Source organism: Schistocerca piceifrons, chromosome X, assembly GCF_021461385.2.
Source record: "Schistocerca piceifrons isolate TAMUIC-IGC-003096 chromosome X, iqSchPice1.1, whole genome shotgun sequence".
In the NCBI taxonomy this organism is placed as follows: Eukaryota; Metazoa; Arthropoda; class Insecta; order Orthoptera; family Acrididae; genus Schistocerca; species Schistocerca piceifrons.
The window spans coordinates 221,752,071-221,777,768 of record NC_060149.1 but is presented as its reverse complement, the minus strand read 5'-3'; the positions used below and the strand labels follow the sequence as shown (position 1 = coordinate 221,777,768).

General features: G+C 39.7%; 1 protein-coding gene across 2 annotated transcripts in view; it reads right to left on the bottom strand.

Moving 5' to 3' along the window:
* LOC124721182 (laminin subunit beta-1) overlaps positions 1 to 25,698 on the bottom strand; it is a 349,227-nt gene that overhangs the window by 42,582 nt on the left and 280,947 nt on the right. For both annotated transcript variants that reach the window (XM_047246020.1, XM_047246021.1), the window contains 4 exons: positions 21,506 to 21,623; positions 14,499 to 14,626; positions 9,419 to 9,602; positions 9,181 to 9,324 (listed from right to left, as the gene is read on the bottom strand). In XM_047246020.1, coding sequence (XP_047101976.1) covers positions 9,181 to 9,324; positions 9,419 to 9,602; positions 14,499 to 14,626; positions 21,506 to 21,623 — 574 coding nt within the window. The remainder of the gene's footprint in view (positions 1 to 9,180; positions 9,325 to 9,418; positions 9,603 to 14,498; positions 14,627 to 21,505; positions 21,624 to 25,698) is intronic.

Genomic DNA, 25,698 nt, shown 5'->3' with positions numbered 1-25,698 from the left:
GTGTTAGAAACTAAAAAAGGAATCAGTGAGAAAATAGACTGGATTTTTGAATTCTTTGTGACTATCAAGGAACTGTAACAAAGACTTAGGAGAAACAACTCATAAAGAGTACTTTAATTGCTGTGCTGTGTAGTTTGCAACCAATATTCTTGCATCTCATGGGACATCAACTTTGAACACTGATGTTGCTGCACCTTCTGACATGCATGACCTGGCAAGTTCATCCTCAAATGGTGAACAGAAATACATTCATGAAGCTATGAGCGGAAGGCAAATGTGGATACTGGTCACAAAATTGTCTCCTTACACTTTAGCAATATAAATGAGGTGGTTCTCATGACTGAGAATATAACTGAGCCAGAATAGGACACCTAATTGGTGGAACTGTGGCTGATCTCCCTGTAAGCTCTTGACAAGAACAGAGGGTGGATACTAGAGCATCTTCTTCTTTGATCAATAGTTCTACCTATATGATGCTGAGCTTTCCTCTGCTGTACCTATTTCAGATGGAGGTCATGGCCTATGATGGTCATGAAATCCCAGTGCAGGGAGTGTTTTTGACAGAGGTCTCATATAAAACTATGTTACACTTGCTTTCATTTTGGAAGTTTCTTAAGGCACAGCAGAAAACATTTTTGGATTTGATGCCTTCAAGCACTTTGGATTTTCCATTCCTGTGAACGTGAATTTGTAATCCTTGGACATTCCTTTTCAAGGAATTGAAGCATTTATGACCTCCTTTTTGCAGTTGTTCACTTCAGGTCTGGGTCAGGTGGCATTTGTCAAGGTATGTCTGCACTTGAAGCCAGGTTCTGGCCACCTTTGTGTGGGTATGCCCAATTCCTCATGTCCTCTAGGATGCAATCAAGGCACAACTGGACAGATTGCTCACCTTCAATGTGGTCACCCCAGTTTCTTCAAGTCAGTGGGCTTTTCATTTGTCATTGTCAAAAAACTGGATGGTCTCTCAGGCTGTGTGGCTATTTTAAGGCTGTGAATGACCAGTTGATCATAGATTCTTTCAGAGTTCCACAACCAGAGGACATGATCTCCAGGCTGCAGAACAGAGACTGTTACATGAAGACTGATCTGTTAGATTCATATTTAAAGCTGCTGTCACATTCAGATTCCTGTGAATTGCTAGTGTTTAGCACATCCTTTGGCTTGTACTGGTGTACCCAGCTTTTATTTGGAATCACTAGTGCTCCAGCTTTTGCTTCTTTTTTTGTGTGTGTGCTTCTTAGAATAACTGAGTCAGGGTGTTCTCTAGTGTGGCAGTTATTTAGATGACATCATGACAGGGGCATCTACAGATGAGCACCCCCAAACTTTGTTTTCTTGCTTATCACCTGAGGGCCTGAAATGTAACTTCAGTAAGTGTAAGTTTTTCCAGTCTTGGTGGAGTACCTTGGTTTCCTCCTCTGCAAAAAGGCATCCATTCAACCAGAGAACATATGTAGGTCATCGACAATATTCCCTGCCCCCAAACTCTGTAAGAATTAAAGTCCTTTCTGGGGAAGATTAGCTATTACTACTTGCAGACAAAGAAAGAAGCATTAGCTATAGGCTGCACAGTGAAGAAGTTCGATATCTATCTGGACGGTGTGAAGTTTCAGTTGATCATAGACCACAAGCCAATTCTGCACAGTGTTTCGTCATCGGTCTGGACTTCCAGACGAAACGGCACAAAGACTTCAGTGTTGGGCATTGTTTCTGTCCACATATATGCATGTCATCAACTAAAAACCTTCTGGTCTCCAAACAAATGCCGACACTCTATCTTGTCTGCCAGCTGGCCCAGATCATGAGTTTGACACTCAGGAAGTCATCATTTTTAAATTAGACTCTGATTTGCCATTGGCCCTTCAGGAGTTCCCCCTCGATGCATGACAGCAGTTGCGACTCAGAAATGGGCAGACCCCATATTCTGTTCTGTTGTTCAGTGGATTCGAAATGGTTGGCCTCAGAGACTGCCCATGGGCAACCACAGTCACTTGAAAACATACGTCACCATCTGGCCTAGACTGATCCTCCATGATGTGGGTTCTCCTCCACCAGAGGCAACACAACAGGCCTCGTGTCATTATTCCCCCAGCTCTGTGCCCCAAGGTCTTTGATCTCCTACATGCCAGTCACTGGAGTATTTTACGTTTGAAGCAGCTGGCCCATCAGCATGCCTCTTGGTTGGCCATCGATAGGGATATCAAGCTATGATTCAGTCCTATACCCTGTGCGCCTGCCAACAGCCAACTCTCCTCAATGTTTTTTCTCCTTGGCCCCAGGCAGGCACATGGGAGTATCTTCACACTGACTTTGCCAGCCCTTTTTTGCAGTGGATGTGGCTCATTGTGGTCAACTCATTCTCCTGGAGTTCCCTTATGTCCACCCACCCCCTCTACAACATCAGCAAATGTCATTCGGGCCTTGACACTCATCTTTGCTAAAATGGGTCTTCCATTGGCCATCTTATTAGAAAACTGCCCCCAGTTTACCTACACACAGTTCCCAAATTTTTGTGACCTTCAAGAGATCACACAGCTGCTCACCACCCCATTCCATCTGCAATCCATAGGGGAGGCAGAATGAATGGTGCAAACTTACAAGGAGAAGATTTTGGTCATGGTGCACTCTGCTTCCACGGACAAGGCTCTCATGTTGTTTTTGGCTGCCTATCATTGCTCGGAAGAACACTGCTGAATTACTACATGGGTGGCCACCACAGACCCTCCTTACACTGCTGTTTCCACCAGGACTTGCCCCTCCTCCTCAGTCCCCCCCCCCCCCCTCCTGCCACAGGCCTGTTGCTGGTCCAGCTCGGCAACCCCTGTTGTGGGTGCCAATGTGCAGACACTGTCTGTCTTGAGTTCCTCCTACAGTCCATGGCTCTCACAGTCAGTGGATGTATGAGGTCTGTGCTGCAGGCCATCTTTGGTGGTGTCATAAGAATCAGCTATGACCCAGATTGCCAAAGTCAGCATTCCAAAAAGCCCTGGATTACTTGCTGCCTCACCCCGTCTGGTCTCCCCAGCAACCAGCTCCACTTCACACTGGCTGGGCCCTTGGTGCTGTGGGGTTCATGGAGTGGACCCTTGCACCTCCGTCTGTCTTTAATCCAGTTCCAGCAAAGGTAGTCCCATCTCCAGAGGATGCTCCATGCATGGCCATGCCTGCACATGACAGTCCTGGAATTGTCAACAGAGAGATGTAGCCTGTCCTGGACTCAGCCACGCCGGGGCCCTCCTGGCTCCCATTCTGACCACTACCCCACTCCCCCCCTCATTGCAGTCAGCACCATAGGGGGCTGCTTACACACCTATCTATCATCTCCTGGGTGGAGGGTTGATATGACCAATTTGGACAGTGAGATGGAGTTATTTCAACTGTCCACAACTGATCCATACTTGGTGCTCCAAGCTGCAAGTGACCAGCAGAAGACAAAAGCTGAAAAGAAGCTATACCCTCGAGGCCATCGCCATGCCATTTTGTGGAATCCCGTGGTCAACTTGCCTGATGTAAGCAGGCACTCCACCAGGAATGGCAGCTCTTGTTGATGCACCATATGAGCCACATATTACACTGGCCACCTTGTGATGACATTTATTATCTCAAACCCAGAATACTCTTAAACTATGTGATTCTGTATGTCTTGTTGAATGTTTGTCTATTCAGTGAATACAGAATAAAGAGTGTTTGTAAGTGCAAACCTCAACAGTTTTTCTTACTGATCTGCATTAAATTACATTTTTCTACATTTAGAGTAAGCTACCACTCTTCACACCAACTATAAATTCCGTCTAAGCCATCTTTTATCCTTGTAGTCACTCAATGATGACATCTCCCTATACACCACAGCATCATCAGCCAACAGCCACAGATCGCTGCTCACACTTTCAGACCATCTATGAATATACAGGGTGTTTCTGCATGCGCATGCAAAAATGTAACAGGACATTGAGAATGCTCCACTGGGCAATCTGAAGTAGGGAACCTGTGGTCGGAGAACCCAGCTTAAGTAGATATGAAAGTAAACCATCTACTGCTTTGTCTAGCATTACTGTTTTCCAGCTTATTTACAACTAACATGCGTACAAGTTTGCATGTACTATGCTGTTTACTCACACGTACAGTCTTTATTTCCTGCAAGGAAACAAGAACGGGCCTGATTATTAGGAAGTCATGATGTAGGTTTTGTTTACTTTATGTGTCCATAAGGTGACTCTGTTGTATCGTATTCACATTGTCCAATGCCATGACTGAATGGCATACCCATTCATTAATAAGTGCTATTCAGAGATGTACAGTACAATATGATGGAGTACCACTGGTACAGTATTTCCTGATCTCTGTATTGTCATGGGAGGTCCTATTCCATGGCCTGTGAGGTGATTTGGAACACACCAGGGATATTTGTCAGGGTGCATTAGAATCTTGTTCTCCAATGTCATACTTGCATTGATGTTGATGGCCATCAGTTTCAGCATATTTTGTAAGATATGGTACAAATGGTACATCCATTGTGTCAGTGATGGTATTCACAGTTAACTAATGTACATGAAAAGTACACAGCAATTTGATTTTATTCCTATTATCTCCTTAAGATGACTTCTCCAACACTAGGTTCCCTAACTCAAATTACCCAATGGAGCATCCTCTATGTTCTGTTAAATTTTTGCATGTTCTTGCGGAAACACCCTATAGATGATAAGAGCGCTCCTATCACATTTCCCTGGGAAATCCATGATGGTACCCTTGTCTCTGATGATCACTCGCTATTGATAACAACATACTGTGTTCTATTACATAAGAAGTTTTCAACTACTCACATAGTTGGGAACCTAATATGTATGCTCAGACCTTCATTGACAGTCTGCAGTGGGACACTGAATTTGCCTGTTATGCTTCAGGATATGATTCAAGAAATGGGCAAGCTGAGTTTCATGTGAGTGATACTTTCTAAATCCATGTTGATTTATGGACAGAAGCTTTTCCTTCTGGAGGAAATTTATTTATTTACTTATTTTGAACTTAGAATATGTTCAAGAGTTCTGCAGCAAACTGTTGTTAAGGATATTGGTCTGTAATTTTGTGGGTCCATTATTTAACCTTTATAATATACAGGAGTCACCTGTGCTTCTTTCCAGGCATTTGGGATTTTGTACTGAGCAAGAGATTTGCAATACGTACAAGCTAAATAAGGGGCCAGTGCTATAGAGTAGTCTCTCTAAAACTGAGTTGTGATTCCATCTGGATCAGGTGACTTATTTGTTTTCAACTCTTTCAGTTGCTTCTCTATACCAGGGGTACCTTCTGCTATGTTCTCCATAGGGGAATCTGTGCAATGGTCAAATGATGGTATGTTTCTACAGTCCTCCTGTGTGAATGATTTCTTATATGCAAAATCAAAACTTCGGCTTTCCTGTTGCAGTGTTCTCTTGGCACACCAGATTGATCAGTGAGTGACTGGATAGAAGGTTTTGACCCACTTAAAGATTTTATGTAAGACCAGAATTTTCTTGAGTTGTTGGCAATATCTTTTTCTAAGGTATGACAGTGGAAGTAGTTGTATGCTTCACACATCAAAATTTTTACAGATGCATGAATTTCTACTAATTCTTACCTGTTGTGATTTCTGCATTCTTTTTTGAACTGAGTATGCAACAGTCTCTGCTTCCTCAGCATTTTCTGGATTTTGTTATCAAACCACAGTGGCTCTTTTTTCACCCCTAATCCACTTTCTCAGCACATACTTCTCCCGAGCGTAATTTCCAGACAGTTTAAACTCTGCCCATAATTCCATTATGTCTGTCGTATTGGAACTAATTTATGTCCATGCATTGTCTAAACAGAATGCTAACAAAGGCTTATTTGCTCTTTGTAGCAAAAATACTCTCCTAGCCTTCTGGACGGATTTATTAACTTTAGTAACCATTGCCACTAAGGTGACATCATGATCATTAATCTCTGTCTCTACACTGACACTCTAGTTAAGGCCAGGTCTGTTTGTAGCTATACAGTCTAAAACATTTCCATTGCATGAGGACTATTGAACTAGTTTCTCAAGAGTTTTCAGAAAAGTGTTCAAAACTACTTCATAAAGCTGTCTGTCTGTAATTCAGACTGCAATGAATCCATAGACATCCCAGTCTATATTCAACAGGTTAAAAGTCGACTCCAAAACTAATAACGCATGATCAAGGTATTCCTGCACCACTGAGGATAGACTTTCTTTGAATGATTGGGTGGCCAATAAAAACATCTGATAATTAACCTGAGTTCACCTACATTTTCTACTTGCATCCATATAATATCACAGTTAGATTCCATTTTGACCTCGATAGACAAAGTATTTTTGTTGACTGCAATGAACACTGCCCCTCCTATGGCATCTAATCTGACTTTTTGATAAACATTTCATGCCTCATTAAATATTTTGAAGCTCTTTACTACAGGCTTCAGCCAGCTCTTGGTTCCGAGAATAATTAGAGGGCACAACTTTCCTGGAGGTCAGGAAATTCAGGACCTTTGTTACAAATACTTTGACAATGTATTATTAAAATTTTCACAGCTGACAAGTCTTTACTTTATACATGATCAGATTTCACACTCTGTGTATTGGCTGATAGTGTTCATCAGAGGAGCTCAAACTCTCAACTGGTCTGCTACCCAACTAGCTGCTTCCTTTGTATAGTCCACCCCTGATCTATTAAGGGGAGTCCTATAGGTCTCTACTCCATAACGTATGTCCATAAATCTGCAGCTAAGACTGTCACAGAACAGACAGAGTCTCCAGTTGACAACCTCCACTTGGCTCAAAACCAAAGAACACCAACCAATCGTTGGAAAGATGCTGCAAATTGTGAGCTCTGCTTGCACCCATTGAGCCAAGTCAGCAGTCTTCACCATTTCCACCAGCTGCCTGTATGAACTGAGGAGAGTCTCAGAACCCAGCAACAGACATCGTTGGTGTCGATTCGAGCCACAACTTTAAGACCACTGCACCCTGCACCCTCAATAGCCACAGACAGGCCTCACCCACATCTCAGATGAGGCCCCCTGCCATACATACCAAGTGCACATTGGATTTCTTTCCCAGCCTTGAATGCTATTTCGCTAAGGTGCTCCATGACACGCCTAACATTGGATCTCCTGATACTAGCAAACCCCCCCTCCCCCGCCCCTCCCCTGTGCCTGCTTGCACCCAGCTGAGCAAGCAGCCACCCATCCATTAAGAGGGTCAAAGGGTGAGGCTAGATGGTCAGCCCTCACACTGAAATTCTGCCTCGAGCGACATGTAACAATCCACCACACTCTGTGGTGAGGGCAGATGCCTGCATCGGGTACACGTGGGTGAAGCAAGCAACATCTGAGGTGTCCCATGCAACGTGCCACATTTTCCACCAATGCTACATCCTGAGGCAGCAGTCTGAAGACAGCTGACCAAAGCCAAAAGCGTTTTCAGCTATTTGGGAACTGCTGCTAGCTTCTCCTGCCTTTGCACACAGCACACACACATTCTACCCATCTTAGTAGCACTAACTTAAGAATTTACAATGAAAGCACAGCGAGAAAGCTAAATATGTAACTTGCTACACTCCCGGTGTGTCAACAATGGAGGCTGACACCTTACTGAGCTGTGTAGCTGGCCATTAAAAAGAAATTATGACTGTGTTACAGATGGTGTGAATCTATAATTCACAGTTACTAAAATGTGAGACTACACCTCTTAAATACAAACACACACAATGAATTGAAGAACTAAACTATGAAAACACACATAAAAGCTAAATAAGTTGCTTGCTACTCTCCTGGTGTGTCACAGGCAGAAGGTAGAGCCTGACTGAACTGTAACCAATGGACTGCTGGATGTTCAAAACAAACAAATGACAACTGCACTACAGCCTGCACAAAACCACACTTTACAACTGCTAAAATGTGAGACAGCATTCCAGACATTCTGTATTTTTCTGATTTGTTCTTGGTGGTATTTTAATCCAGATCATAAAATTTACTGTAAATTGAGGCTGGCTGGGTGGCAAGAGTTAAGTATATGTTGCAAAGAACGTTCCTATCAGAAAAGTTTCAAGGACTGATATTAAAAGATAGAATACAGAAGATACATGGTGTAGAATAACAAGGTCAATATTATCACACTGCAGAGCACACTATGCATCCAGATTGTGTGTGCTGTCAACGCATTCTGAAAATGTAGTCTTGAACTTGGTGCCTGGTTCATCACATACATCATCTAGATTCTCAAACAATATCACTTCCTCAGAACTTTTCAGATGTAAAATTGATCTACAACATGCTAATAGAGGATGAGATGCACAGTAATAAGAATACTTTAAATGCCTGTCTTAACCTTCGAGCAGGTACACCTGTGTATAAATTGTGCCAACCACAAATAAAATGGTTTTGCACAGTTCTTCAAAATACAAAGTGAGCTAGAAGAGAAAAAATTTACAATTTTTGCAAGAAAATGACCCAGATTATGAGCTAGCAGCACAATCCCACAATGAGACAGTTGTCTATGAGGTAATTAGTAATGAATAAGCGTTTGGCTGAGATCTGATGCAACTGCACTGTTAATGCTTTGAGTGGGTCATTACTGTCTCCATAACACCTGTCTGTGGCAACAGGGTGATACAATGAAAGTTTATTCCATCACTGCTTCATAAAACAGTGCTTTACCTCATATCATTGCATACTGTATCATTACTTAATTAAATTAAGATTAAGTTGTGATTTTGCTCATTCTTGTTTACCTTGGTAACAGAAAGCCAGCTATTCTTTACATCTGTACAAAGTGCATCACGTGGCAACTCGTGTTATTAAAAACGGCACACCTGCTCAAGAGTTAAAAAATAAGATATTGGGGTTTATGTAACTTTTCTTGGAGACCATCAAATTTACCAATGTGAATACAATATTTAACAATTTGTGATATGGATGTATACTATTTTAATCTGTTGTAAATTAATGGTTTTTCACTACAAAAATCTAGATTACATTTTGTTAAAATGTGGCAGGTATTCCAGACTACAGCTACCATTCTTTTTCCAATGTAGGAATGGATGATTGATTCATAATATTCTGTTTTTATGATTATACTTTCATTTTTAAATTTAAAAATTTCAGCTCATATCAAAGAGAAAATAAAATAGACAAAAATGTACATACCACGACAACCTTCGGGACCAAAACCGTATGTTCCTGGAGCACATCTGTCACAGCGCCTGCCAACCACATTAGGTTTGCAGGTGCAAGCACCACCCAGTTCTGAACATATAGCACTCACTGATCCAGTAGGGTCACATTGGCAGGCTGCAAAATTGAATGTAGTGGTTAATATTCTCAACAATAAATGGTCACTGGAGTGGAGGGGGATAGATAAAATCATAACGGAAGTACAACTTACGGAATGCACCACCATGAACGTAGAAACCTATGCTGTGATGGTACTTTTGACAGACATCAGGAATGCTGCCCTTAAGTACAGAGTAGAATGCCTGACCACACTGATATCGCTCAAATTCCTGCCTATGGAGATTGTTTGCTCCTTGGAAAAATGGGATGCTTTCTGGTCTTGGAATCAGTGCAATCTGCAAATAAAAAAACAAGAAGTAACACATTAAAATAACAGTAACTAAACCTAATACCAAAGCAGTAAGGGCCATTCATAAATAATCATCTCAACATAATGATGCCAAGGCACTGAGAGGAGCTCTCCTTCTGAAAAAATATCCAACTATTTTCGTTTCCACACAGTGAAACGTATATCAGTCAAAAACAATTTTATCATCAGTTAGAAAATACATTATTGTTCCACTTGCTTACAGTTTTGAATATAAATGGGCAAGTACTAGTTAGGTTAAGAGTAAAGAAATGGTAGAAGAAACATACACCAATTCTTCCATTGAAGAACACTTTTGTCATACAAACCCTTTACTGCAACTCTTGCACTGTATGAAGATTATACTCATTGGGTGGAAACAGAATGTGATGAAATAGAGACACATGAAAACTAGATAGAGCCATGGAAGCAGCCCAAATTTTTATATTACAAAAAAATTAAATTAATTGGCTATGCACGAGGTATTAGATTCAAGAGATCTAAAACCTACTCTACAAACTGTGCTGTGTGGATCCCATTATGTAAAAAGTATTAAGATTTCTCCTTACCTAACAGTGGGACTGGCAATCTTGCTAAATTGTCCAGTAATCAACATGTCTAAATTTGAAAAATCTGGGGAGTTCCAGGTTTATTAAAGGCACTTGACTGAAACTTCAGCTCTAGCTCATGTAATTTGCAATAAATGTAACACACACCTGGTTCATGTCCCACACAAATGAGTAAGTCACAATAAACACACAACACAAATGCTACTCAAAATAGTAGAACAGTGAAAAAAAGCCTCAGCATGTTACTTGGAGACAGTAATTCAGGAACCTGATGCAATGTTTCACAATATCTCAACTTTTATATAGCATTGTTATTACTCTACTTAGCTCCAGACATTCATCACTTTGAGACACAAAAATCCATAGCATGGTTAGCAGAATCACTAATAAACAGACAGTCTCTAGCAGAGCCATTAGCCTTTGTTTCTGGAACAGAAAATAGAAAGGTTTAATGGAAGTAAATAAGTAGTTATCAAGGAGAATGTGAGGGTGACATAAATTAGTAAAGAGCCATAAGATCCAGGATAGCAAGGCAGAACACTGAAATAAAAAGGTGACAGTAAAATACAGTGATGGGAAGATACATTTATTCTGTATTGGTATTACTGATAGTAAATGACAGTCTGAGCACAATAACTGAACATAGTATAAAAATGACAGTTAAATAAAATAGTAGGGGGATGAGAAGACATGAAAGAAGTAGTAATGGAGAAAAAGCAGGGAAACCAACAAGAGAGAAGAAGGCTAAGAGAGTATAAATGTCCATTAAACAAAGTGACCATGAATTGGACATAATAGTAGATATACAGGATAAAGAGCAGGGAGGAAAAAGGTACATGAAACTGCAAGAAATGTAAAACATACTTGAACTCTGTTGGGTTTTTATGCAAAATGCATTACTGAAAAGGAGATTACAGTTCAACAGTGCTGATGTCACTATAGATCAAGTACTACCTCTACTGGAGACACAAAGGAGAAATGCAACAGTCATAGTCTGCTCATACAAAATTCCCAGAGGTTACCTGTAGTGACTTAGGAAAACCTAAAACAGGATGTTTAGATATGAACATGAGCACCACTCTGATTGACTGTCTGTTAATGATGTCACTAATTCAGTTGCTACTAGTATATGGCTGGTGGGAAATGATTAACACAGTGCTACAGTGTGCATTATACCACAGGATACATACAACTGCCAACATAGAGAGTACTCCTACGCATATTCACATTTCTGGCAAGTTTTACAGTGATTATGAAAAAAAGGTTATTCTGTCAGCAGAGATCATGACTGACATTATAATTAGTTTCTGTAATTAATACAATCACAAGATTTTTTGACAATATATTCAGCTTCAACGACATAGTTGTAATCTTCAGATTTTTGAAGATGACTGCTGGGTGCTTGAAATCAGTTACATTGTGAAATGTTATGGCAGTTATGTCAATAACAGAATAAAATAATTCTCCATTCATTACAGCAATGTTATGTTTGTATTTGGCTTAACAAGTCTTATATGTTTCCGTGTCTCACCAGTTGATGGTAAAGATTTTACCAGCACAGTGCTATAAAAGTTATTTGAAAAATGTAATCCAGAAACAGATTTCTCAAACCATATTTGCTCTCCTCCATAAATAAAAATCATCAAAACACATAAAATACATTTCCCTCACCATTTTGTATTCCTTTGGTTGTACTGTCTAAACAATTAGTTTTCTCAAGATCATGACACATTCAAGCTCTACCTAAAAATGAAATCTTCCTTAGTCGCACCATCCTTGCTAACATATTGCCATGGGCAGAGCCTCTAACACTTGTCATCCTATTGGAGATGGGACTTTCACAACTGTGGACAGTGGTTCAATCTCCACAGGCTCACCTCAGAAAATTAAGTTGTGGTGGGTTAGTCCTTCTCTACATATTCATCCTAAAATGTGACATTTTTTCCAGTGAGGGATGTCTTGGCAGAGACCTTGGTTATGGATATCTGCATTTTGAATGTTCAGGAAATGTTCTACCATGAAGTGGTTTCTTCATCTGATATGAGAGGAAAAAAAGATAGTGAGTGCCATGTCTGGTGAATACAAGGCTGAGGCAAAATTTGATCACCCAGAGATGCAGCATGTGTGACTGTCCTGTTCAGAATGAGCTGGGCCATATTCATGGAGGAGAAAAACCCCCTTAGGCAGCTTCCTGTGATGCTTCATCTTGACTAACTGTTTTTTATTTATTTATAGTAGTCCATTTCCTTGGTAACACTAATGGACCATTACATAGTGAATTATATTTGTGTGAACCTTTATGATAATCCATTTCTACGTCTTTTCTTTTTTTCCTATTCTGAATATTGAAGTAAGTTTACAGTGTGTATTTATTATTTTCATTGTCTTAATTTGTTTCTGTTACTCCTGCTCTAACATTTGGATGGCTACCTACATGCTACTCTAGATGAAGTTTCCCTGTGGTATCTTTTTCCACTCTGTCAGGCATTCCATTACTGTGACAGAAAAAGTGCCACACGTTTTTGTTATTTTAATCTGTTGTGACTAATTTTATGGGTATCTTAAATACCTACTGCTACTAGTACTGTTACAACAACACCTACTGTTATTAGTACTGTTACAATACCGCCATCACCATAATCATCATCATCAACAACAACATCTAATACTACTACTACCACGACTATGACCACGACCACCACCACCACCACCACCACCACCACTGCTACTGAAACTTATGTTACTAAGACTAACACTTGTACTGAACGGGGTAGTGCAGTGGTTAGCACACTGGACTAACATTCAGGAGGACAATACAATGGTTCAAGCCCGTGTCCAGCTCTCCTGATTTAAGTTTTCCGTGATTTCCCTAAACCGTGTAAAGCAAATGACAAGATGGTTCCTTCAAAAGGGCACATTCATTTTCTTTCTCCATCTTTCCCTAATCTGAGCTTGTGCTCCATCTCTAATGACTTCATTGTCAACAGGACATTGAACACTAATCTCCTCCTCCTCCTTGAACACATCTAGTACAATTACTTTTGATAATGTTGTTAAGGCCACTGATCCTTAGAGAAAAGTTAAATAAAACACACACACACACACACACACAACATTTACAACTGATGTAGTCAGTCTAGTTTTCCTGTATGTTCTGTACCAGATTTGGCATGCTATTGGTTTCAGCAATGTATTTTTGACCTCTGACAGCCTAATGACAAATCAGAGCAAATCATCTTCTTTCAGCAATTCTAATTCTTCTTAGGTACACTTGTGACCACATTCCTTCACTCTTCCATTACCAGGCAAAGCAATTTTAGAGCTATCACACTTTCTTCTTGTTCTCATGGGTCTTCTACAGGTATTATTCATCCCAGCTGCGGAGTCAGTTGCCTATAGTTATGCCTTGCTTTTTCTTAGACTTCTTAGACTTCTTAGTTAGAAGATTTTGAGTATCAAAGTCATATTTTAACCTAATTATGTTATAAACAATTTTACCTCTTAAGGCTTTCTCAGCATCCCTTGTTATGTATTCAGCTAGGGACGATTCCCATGGGACATGATCTGATGTGCCAATTTCACCAGTCACAGCTGGTTGCTGCCTTCTTACCAATTCATTTTAGATATGTAGGATATGGCAGTGGACCAGTCCCCTACTTGGCTCAAAATGTATTATCTGACGTCTTTGATTTATATATGGAAGAGATTTATATGTTGCCCTTCCTGTGTCAGAGGAATTCTATCTCTGCTGCCATTCTGTAAATATTAATTTTTTTACTACTAATGGATTTGTTGCTGGTTCCCCAAGAAGGTCTTGTATTTTTTTCCTGCAGTATCCACAGCGCAATAACAGAATTCCTTGCTGTACTTCCCTCACTGCAGCAACAGGCCTCACCTGCCATAGCTTGTGCACTTGGACTGGTACCCTAATCCACAATTGCACATAGCCATAACCTCTTCAGGAGATTTCAGCAGTATGCTCCTATGACAGTTTGACCCCCTTTAAAGGCATAATCTGATTGTATCACACCTTAGCAGTCCATCACAAATCTGTTCATTAGCTAAAGATGCACAGGAGAAAATGGCTTGCAAGATGCGGAGGAAATGTAGAAAGATTATTCACCTGTAGCCAGAACACAATTATTTTCAATCTTTTCAGAGTTACTCTTCAACAACCTGTCAAGTCAGTTTATGTAGTATGCTCCTGTTAAACGACTCTTACACAACAAAAATCAGCTAGCACCACCTAAAAAATTCACTTTAGTTAAGTGGAAATTAAAACTGTAGGTGAGAAATCTCCAACTTTGTATACTTACAGAGTCAACAAGTATTGATGCTGATGGCACATCAGTTTCACCATCATATCGTTTGAAAGTCAGGCGTACTTTGTAGTCTTTACCTGGTTCAAGGCAAACAGGAGGAGACACAGGGACACTCCTAGAATCTGTGGGGAAAAAAGCAAATCCATTTTATTTCAAGCTCAGGTTACAAAAATTTATTGATATCTAACAGTATGATGAATATTTTTAATAGTTACTATTGAGCACTGAAAAATATTTTTTATAACACTGAACACAAGAAGAAATACCATAAAATAGCAATTAAAATACAACTAATAATGAAATATAAGAAATACCTTACACTACTCTCCTCTTCGTGTTCATTATGGAAGTGATACACAGTGGGCTATAGAATATTTCTACACTCATCACATAAAGCTGATTGTTCATATTTTGTAAGTTTCTGGGGACTGTTCATGTTTTTCAACATCTCTGTGACAGTCTGCCATAAGTCAAACAAACCTGTGGCCATTTGTACTGCTCTTCTTAATGTTGCCATGAGCTATGATGCATACAAAGTGATGTGGTGGTTAGCATCGCTGGCTGACATGCTGCATGTTGTCAGTTCAAACCCAGCCACCAGCAGTTATTTGTTATTTTGTATTTATCATTTCAGGAAGGTTCTTGAAATATACTATGTTTGCAATTTTTGTATATTCTGGAATATTCTATGTTTGTATAAATAGCAGCATTCTGGAATACTTGATGTTTGTATAAATAGCTGCACTCTCCATCCAGTAGTTCAGTTCTGTTCTGGCTGTACATCAGCATTCGTAATAAACATCCATTCAGCGCTAAATGTTGTATATTGATGACTACTTCCAGATTAGGACTTGAGTGTGGTTACAATATGATACTGTGTGATGGAAACACTGGGTACTTTCAAAACATCTACATCACTATGGTTCCAATTACGTAATGTAAAAACAGTCACCAGGAACTGAAATACAGACAGTACATTATTCCCTCAGTCCATATACTCAGGAGACCAATTGATTCCAAGCCAGCAGTAAGTCAGCTGCACACCAGCCATCCAACAGTGTTATCCAGAGATGGTGGTCACGACCCAATAAACTAGCTGAAAGGATTCAACTGAGTCACCATAGACAACAGGTGGAGTGACATGATGTGGCAAATGAGTACTCTTACTCGGATGGCACAGCCCAGCAATAGTTTGAGAACAATGAAGAGAAGCTCTATAGCTGGAATAAATTCCAGGATGAACTGATGAAAATTTTTTGTGACATTCAGCAGCAAGTCCACTTGGCAGAAAAACAACTGAAGAACAGGGTTCAGTGTCATTGGAAAATGACAGAGTCCTACGTGAAGGAGGTTTTGGGCTTATGCCACATTATAAACCCAAATATGACAGTAGTAGGCAAAATCTCACACTTGACTGTAGGAGTTGCAGAAGATATGTACCAAGCTCTTCTGGTAAAGGATTTCACAGGAGGAACAATCACAGAAATGCTACAGAAAAGAAATGAACAAAAGAAGCATGACAGACTCCCAAATGTGGTCACTATGGCAGTTGTGGTAGACCACCATGACCTTACCTCTCTCATATATCAGCTACTGAGAGAAGAGATACAGTATTTTATGGCAAACTGAACTGTTGGACCGAGTAAGCAAGAGATAGCAGTGATGAATGTCAACCCCGGTTGTTAGGAGGTGATAGAGAATGTTGAAGAAGAGGTGTATCAATCTTGAGCACCTATCTCCACTACCAGTTGAATGTGCCAGAAAGAATGGACTTGGCCAACTTGGACTTATGCTGCAGCCATCAAACAATAACCAAACACCTGACCAACACAGATACAGCCAACTATTGCATAATGTGTAACACCCCACAGGAGAACAAATATTTGGAGGACAGAGGACAACACATGAGTGTGTGTCCAAAGTGGACCCACTGGACACTTCGTATGCTACTGCATAGAATAGAGGTGAGTTTTTGACACTACCACACTGCCAGATGTCAACCATCACAACAGTTCTATTCATGCCAGTCAACCACAGACAATTACAGTCAGTCTGTGAGACAAAACCCATCACTGTAACCTGGACAAGTTACCCCCCTCCCACACACACACACACACATACACTTACCATAGCCATTCCCTATTGCCTTTCAGAAGTACCAGCCACTCGCCTGGTCACCAACTTCAAGGAAACTAAATGAGGTGACCACTTATTGAGGTGAGGCCACCACAGATGCAAATTCTCAGTGGATGACAGTCACCAAGATGTCAGTAAATCTCAATGATGTCACCATCGATGGCGAACCTGTCCAGGCGCAAGTCGGCTTGGTGGCTTCCTTTTCTGTAATGCCATATGCTTATCATTGTCAGCTAAAGAAGACTGTGTTACATGACATGAAAGCGATTGTTCTGAAAGTCACCAACAGGAAATATTTCCAGCCAATAGGAATATGTAATGTGAGAATAACTATCAATGACAGAACACAGCCCTTCAAATGTTTCATTTTAACACAATGTAGACGTAATGTTATTCTCAGATGGAACTTCCTGCAGGTATCAAAACCAGTCATAGACTGCGAAAGAGCAGATCTCCAAATTGACAAAGCTCTTCCAACTAGTACATATAACAAAGACTGCTGTGGGTATTTCTGTGCCATTGAAAACATTGTTATTGTGCTGTCATCAATGAGATGAGTTCTAGTCATCGATCAAGATGTTCAGTTAAACTGTGAAACTTTTATTTATTGCAAAATGCTACTCAGGCTCACAAAATAAATGTAGATGCCAGCAATGATCATAAACACTGTAGGTGGTCAAGGAGAACTTTGGATCACAAACTGTCATGACCAACCACAACTCATCCCTAAAGGTACACACTGAGGGACTACCAAACCATTCCACGAAGGGCAGCTTACTATCACTGGTTAAGAATCATCTCCCATTACCACTTCAGATAACGTAGGGGCAGAAACTACTACGAAACTGACAATAGGTTCCGGCCTAACCCCTGAACAATGACTGTGAGTGATAGCTGTTCCGCAGCAATTTTCAGATGCTTTCAAATCCAAAGTGGAGAGGAGACAGACTAAGAAGGCCATGGTAAAACACCATATCCATAAAGAATCACTCACCATTGTGCCAGCACTTTTACAGACTTTTGCCAGCTGAATGGTGGAAAATTCAGGAAGAAGTGAAGAAGATGCTGCAAGATGACCTCATTAAACCTTCATAAAATGCTTGGTCCTCTCCTGTGGCCCTTGTGAAGAAGAAGGACAACACATGGATCTCTGCATTGGCTACTGATGACTGAATAAAATCACGAAGAAAGGTGTCTATCTGATGGTGTCCTGGATTGCTTGAAAGGAAAAAAAAAGTACTTCTGAACCATGGACATGCAGATAGGCTAATGACAAACTGAGGTTGGTGAGGCTAACTGGAAAAAGAGTGCCTTTGTAACTCCTGATGGCCTCCATGAGTTTAAAGTTATGCCATTTGGTGAGTGTAATGCTCCAGCCACCTTCAAACATATAATGGAGAACCTGCTTTTACTCCTTAAATGGATGATATGTCATTGCTATCTGGATGACATTATTATTTTTTGAAGGTGTTTGAAGTACGTGTGAGCTGCCTAACAATTGTGCTGAAATGTGTTCAGACTGCAGGCCTCCACATGATTCTGAAAAAGTGCCTCTTCATTGTCCAAGAAATAAAACTCTTTAGGCATCTAGTGGCTGGCAGATGATTTTGTCCTGATCAAGAGAAAATAAAAGCAGTCACAAATTTTCTGCCTCCTTGGCAATTTAGATGCGAGAAATTTTCTCAGAATGTGCTCATACTACTGGAAATTCATAAAGGTGTCCTGTTACAAGGCATGTCCCTTGCACGAACTACTGCTGGGAGATGCCAAAATTTCCTGGCATGAGGTGCAAGAAAGATCTCTCCTATCCTTAAGGAGACACTAACATTTTTCCAGTCCTAGCATTGTGCCACAAGAATGCCGAGACAGAACTCGACGCTAAAGCTAGCAGTTATGAGACAGGTGCATTTCTAGTGCAAATTCAGTAAGGTGATAGATTATACTTCCAGAGTACTCCCCAAGTCCAAAATGAACTACTCTACAACTGAGAAAGAGTGCCTTGCAGTTGTTTAGCCATCAACAAGTTCCGGCCATATTTATTTTAAAAACCATTCACCGTTGTCATGGACCAGCTGGCTGACTAACATGAAGTATCTATCATGTCAGCTGGTGAGATGGACACTAAGGCTTCAGGAGTGTGATTTCACAGTAGTATACAAAACCAGACACACTCACAAGGACGCTGACTGCCTTTCAATGAATTCTTTGGTGGAAGACAGCAGTATGGATGAAACCTCAGTCATTGGTGAATAAAATGACATTGCTGATGAACAGAGGGAAGATCCAGCACTGCTGAAAAGCACAGAAACCTTGAAGGAGGAGGAACCAGTCAAGGGATTATTCTAATTAATAAATGAAGCATTGTGTAGAAGGAAGTATGATGCAGCAGAGAGGAAATGGTTGCTCACCATTCCAAGTCCTTTGCAACCAGATATCCTCAAATATTTCCACAATACTCCAACATCTGATCACCTGGGATTCATGAAGACTCTAGAGAAAATCAGGCACATGTCTATACTGATCCATTACATATTATGTGAGTCACAGCAAGGAATACCAATGATGGAAGTGCATGCCACAGTTATCTTTGGGGCATCTTGTACCATTCCCGTCCGCAACAGTGTCATTCTTCTGAACTGGGACTGCCCTCTTGGTGTAGTTCCCAAAGTCAACAAATGGGAATTGATGGACAACCATCTGTACTGAATACCTCACCCACTACACTGTCACCAAAGCTGTGTCGATTGCAGAAAATTCTGGACACTGCGAAGTTCTGGGTATAAGACATCATTTTGAAGCATAGAGCACCCTTTGTAATGGGCTTTGATCATGGAAAAGTTTTCTCATCGAGACTACAATCTGAAGTAATTTCACATTGCAGGATGACCATCCACAGACGAAAGGCCTCATGGAATGCTTTAATAAGATGTCGGCAGATATGCTCTCAATGTACATTGATAAACAGAGAGACTGGGGTATAATACTGCCTGTCATGACATTTGCATACAACACAGTATAATAAGTCACTACTACAGGCTTCATGCCATTATTTCTGCTCCAAGGTCATGAGGTCAAAACACTACTGAATACACCATCCCCATTTCAACTCAATGATACTCGGGATGACACCACATCACCAGAACTGAAGAAGCAAAGCAGCGCCTCACTTATGGACCCTGAATGCCCACGAGACAGGCCAAGAGTGCTATAATACCAAGAAATACAGACTGGGAGACTTGGTACAGATTTTTACACCTGTGCAAAAGTGCAACTATCAAAAACACTACTAAAGCACTACTTTTGGCTATATTGTATCCTTCACCACTTGCTGGATGTTCATATGCCACATAGGAAGTCAAAGATTATGACCCTTCATGAAAATGACAAAAGCACAGAAACATCATCCACGTTCTTCTGATACCCTACTACAGCCCTGAGGCACAGATCCATGACAGGAGGTTCAAGAAAACTCAAGACCCACTTGATAATCATGAAACTTTGAAGACTGGGGCTATCTTTGATGCTCATCATAGTGAAGAGAGAGGATATGAAAAATAACCAGTACAAGAGGATCCACCAGTTCCCCCATACAGGGGACCATTGACAAAAGCTATTCCAGAGTGCTGTTGTCAGTGCCAATGAGCAAATCTGAAACAGCGGCTCTTTCTCCAGGAGAGGGAGCAATGCCATGAGCTGTGGTGTGTGCAGCGTGGCACAGTGGTTGGCATTGCTGGCTGTCACGCTGCAGGTCACCAGCTCAAACCTGACCGCCAGCACTTATTTGTTACTTTGTATTTATCATTTCTAGAAAGTTCTTGAAATGTCTTATTTTTGTATATTCTAGAACATTTGATGTTTATATAGGCAGCTGCACACCCTGTGCAGGAGTTTAGTTTTCTTCTGGCTGTATGTTGGTGTTCATAATAAATGAGCTCTCAGTGTTCAGTGTTGTATTTCATTGCGAACCCTGCTATCAGATTTGGACTCAAGTATGGTTACGATGGGACAGTATACATACAATATCCTCTGATAGTCCTACTTGGTATGGGTCTCACACATTAAGCAATATTCTGGTAGGGGTTGCACTAGTGTTTTGTAAGAAGTCTCCTTTGTGAACTGACTGCATTTTCCCAGTATCCTTCCACTGAAGTGAAGTCTGCCACTTGCTGTACCTCTGACTTGAGTCTCTGTGACTATTTCATATCCTCATACTCTGTTAGCAACAGGTGTTTGTACAAGTTAACTGATTCTAGCAGTGAATCATTCGTATTGTAGTCATAGCATACTACATGTGCGTATTTTGTAAAATGCAAAATTTAACATTTCGAAACATTTAAAGCAAGTTGCCAATCTTTGCACCACTTTGAAAGCTTATCAACCTTTTACTGAATATTTGTGCAGCTTTATCCAGATAGTAATTCATTATAGATATTTATATCATCTGAAAAAAGTCTGATGTACTATTAATGTTGTCTGCCAGGTTATTAATATACAGAATGAATAACAAGGGTATGAACACACATCCTGGAAGAAACCTGAAGTTTAACAATAGCAATAACAACAACAACAATAATAATAATAATATCAATAAATAAAATGTCATGTGACTAGGGTCTCCTGTCGGGTAGACCGTTCGCTGGGTGCAAGTCTCTTGATTTGACGCCACTTCGGCGACCTGTGCATCGATGGGGATGAGATGATGATTAGGACAACACAACACCCAGTCCCTGAGTGGAGAAAATCTCTGACCCAGCCGGGAATTGAACCTGGGCCCTCAGGATTGACATTCTGTCTTGCTGACCACTCAGCTATTGGGCACAGACATAATATCAATATGAACTGTACAATGTACAGCGTGCACTTACCTGGTGATAGAAAAACGACCTTTGTGTCATCATCAGGAATAGCATTTGCACAAGGGCCACTACGATCCACTGGACCAGGTCTGATAACATCTACTTGCACTTCCCATGTACCAGGAACCTATGAAACAAATGTGAAATATGATTTATTCATCTCATTACATACAATTTTAAAGTCATTTGATTTGATGTATAGGAGACATTTCAACTTTAAACTAAGAACATTTTTGGAGAAATACAAAAGTTTACATTATTTTATACGCATTTTTGAGATGTAGCTATACAAATACTTACTATAATTTTCAGTGCACAAAAAGAAGAAAAAAAATGCAGTTCCCTTGGTCAAAGAGTGAAACTGTCCTCAATGAATTTCTCAATATCAGAATAGCAGAAGAGAAAAGCTCAGTATTAAAAGCAAACTTAGCTCCACATTAAATATATTACTGCTTTTTATTTTATTGTAAAGTTTTAATCCTATACTCTGGTGTTTTGGCATAGAGTTTTAAAGTGTGCATTGGAAGTTGAAAATTACCTCTGTGGTGAATGTTGTAGTTGTGGCGGAAATGGAAAGTTTCAAGTTTCCATTGGTTTTTTGTATAAGAAGTCAACACGTCTTATATACAAGAGGAAGGAATGGACAGTATTTTTATATTTTTTTAACAGTGGTCAGTATGTTTCTTTGTTTGGTAACACACACATTCCTATTTATTTTCTTCTATAATACTAGGAGCATTGAGACATTTGCTGAATTTCCCCCAGAAGATTATAACATATAGAATAACAGACTCAAAGTAGCAGTGTATCTTTCTGGTGTCTATATTTTTGGAACCTGACAAAATACGCATTGCAAATGCTAAGCTATTCAGTTTGTTAGCTTAGTAGTCAATGTGTACCTTCCAGTTTAAATTTTTATTACAATTTAGGCCTAAGAACTTAACATGATTTGTGTCTGTGATAGACTGATCATTGCAAATTACTTATATTTAATTCTGTTCTAATTATTAAGTTTCAAAGTGCAACATTTTGGTTTTAGTTACATTTAGTTTTAGTCCACTTTGATGGAACCAAGATTTAAGTTGCTCTAAAGTATCATTGACACTTCTGAGAATACTTTCAATCACCTCATTTTCTATTAGAACTGCTGTATCATCACAAATAAAACTGAATTAACATCAATAGCAAGTGGCAGGTCATTTATGTAGAAAAGCAACTGATAGGAACCCAATATCAAATTTTGTGAGACTCCATGTAAAATTGTTTCCCAGTTTGAGGAGTAATTGCTTGAATCAGAAGTTACAATTACCCTTTGTTTTCTATCTTTTAAGTAAGAGTTGAACCATTCCAAAGCAGGTCTCTGATTCAATACAGCTGTAATTTGTGTACAAGTAAGGAGTTTTTCACTGAATCAAAGGTTTTTGTCATATCACAGAATATTTCTGTGACCTTTCTACATATATTTTGAGTGAACTCATTGATGGCATTACAGTGATTTTTCATTGTTGGAATCCAACTGGTTTTTAAAAATGTCATTTATAGTACAAAATTTTTGAATTTGTTTTGTTGCAATCTTTTCAAATACTTTATAGAAGACCAGCAGAAGAGAGATAGGTTGGTAATTCCCCATATCCACTTTCAATTCCTTTTTGAGTAATGGTTTTATCGTGGCATATTTCAATTTGTTTGGAAGACAACCTTGCACAAAAGACTGATTTATAATAATCAACAGTGGTTAGTGAAATGACATCATACACACACTTTATTACAGATGTGGGTGTTTCATCCCACCTAGATGAAGTTTTCTTTTTTAAAGTCAATATCTCATTTTCCACATCTCTGTGTGATTTTTTCAAATTATTTAAAATATGTATTCCCATTGTTTACCAACCTTATCGAATTTACCTTGTCTTGATAAGCTTCCATATCTACATCTGATCTTGCCACATTTAAGAATAGTTCATTAAAACTATTTGCCATCTGAATGGGGTTAACTATAATATTTTAAAATGTGATTTTCAGAATTCCTTGTCTCTCTCACTCCTATTTCAAGCAACTGACCATACTGCTTTTACTTTACAATGAAATGAATACCCTTAGCTCCATACAGGTGTTGATGTAAGTCAACGGGGACAGTTGAAAATGTGTACCCCAACCTTGACTCGAACCCGGTATCTCCTGCTTAGCTGCAGACGCTCTATCCATCTGAGCCACCGAGAACACAGAGGATAGTGTGACTGCAGGGACTTATCTCTGGCACATCTCCCGTGAGATCCACATTCGCAACTGATTGTCCCGCACTATATTCATAGTGCCCCTGCCCGTCATACTCATTACTTGCGGCTTTACTGCCGATTCCCGCAAGAGTTCAGGCACTGTTTGTGCATCCACACAGAAGAAGATGGCCAAATGGCTAGTGAGGCTTAACTAACTATATATATATCCATCCACACATATACACACACAAGCAGACATATTTTATATATGAAGATAGTATCTGTTCTTTCGGACATGACTGAACATTGTCTGCTTGTGTCTGTGTATGTGTGGATGGATATGTGTGTGTGTGCGAGTGTACACCTGTCCTTTTTTCCCCCTAAGGTAAGTCTTTCCGCTCCCGGGATTGGAATGACTCCTTACCCTCTCCCTTAAAACCCATATCCTTTTGTCTTTCCTTCTCCTTCCCTCTTTCCTGACGAGGCAACCATTGGTTGCGAAAGCTAGAATTTTGTGTGTATGTTTGTGTTTGTTTGTGTGTCTGTCGACCTGCCAGCGCTTTTGTTTGGTAAGTTTCATCATCTTTCTTTTTATATATATATATATATATATATATATATATATATATATATATATATATATATATATATATATATAAAAAAAACAAAGATGATGTGACTTACCATACGAAAGCACTGGCAGGTCGATAGAAACACAAACAGACACATACATACACACAAAATTCAAGCTTTCGCAACGAACTGTTGCCTCATCAGGAAAGAGGGAAGGAGCAGGAAAGACGAAAGGAAGTGGGTTTTAAGGGAGAGGGTAAGGAAGGAGTCATTCCAATCCCGGGAGCGGAAAGACTTACCTTAGGGGGAAAAAAGGACGGGTATACACTCGCACACACACACATATCCATCCACACATATACACACACAAGCAGACATATTTTATATATGAAGATAGTATCTGTTCTTTCGGACATGACTGAACAGATACCACATTCATATATATGTATTACTTTTGTCTTGTTTCTATGTTTGAGGACAGTTCTGTTATTAGCCAGTACAACTTTTCTGAATACAGCTTTATAGCATTTAACATACTTAACAAAACCAGGATTTCTGTTTCATTTTTAGCTTATTGCGGAGCTGCCTGCTTCTGACACTAGAAATTTTGATTCCTTGTGTAAGCCACTTATGTTTATGGTTTTCTTTCTTTTGACAATTTCTGGGAGGAAATAGCTCATTGAATAGAGCTAGGAAACAATTTATGAACTTTCTGCAGTTTTTGGTGCTTGAAATACAATGATCTACAGGCCACCTTACAACACTCAGTTTACTGTCGGAAAAAATCTGCATTATTTTCATTTTAATTCCTTTTTATATAAATTTCTGGAGGCTTTTGTTTATCTGCTTTTGGGAGTTCTATAAAGAGAGTTGAATGATCTGAATTACCTAGGCTTCAGTACAGCAGTCAATAGTCAAATTTCTATCTAGCAGAGACAAAAAATACATGTACTGCAGAAAATATTTATTTATTCATTCATCTTTATCCATTAACCAGTGATCATGTACATGATACGGATTTGCATTAAAAATTACAAATTACATTTAGATTTTACACTAAAAACTAATATTAAATAAAGGAAAAATACAGATTGCTATTCACTGTAAGGATGACACACTGTGTTGCAAACAGGCACAATGAAAAGCTTGTTACACATTTAGCTTTCAGCTAAAGCCTTCTTCTGAAATGTAAACTCACACAAATCCATTCACACAAGCAAGCACACCTCGCACACACATGACCACCATCTCTGGCAGCTTGGACTACATTCCACAGCAGGCTGTATTGTGTTAAGCAATTCAATAAGTATGGAGTACAGAATCTGATGGCAAGCTCCTCTGTTTTCAAGTTCTGGAAGAAATACAGCCACTAGAAGATGATTACCAGTCATTCCACAGCATAACCCATTTGTT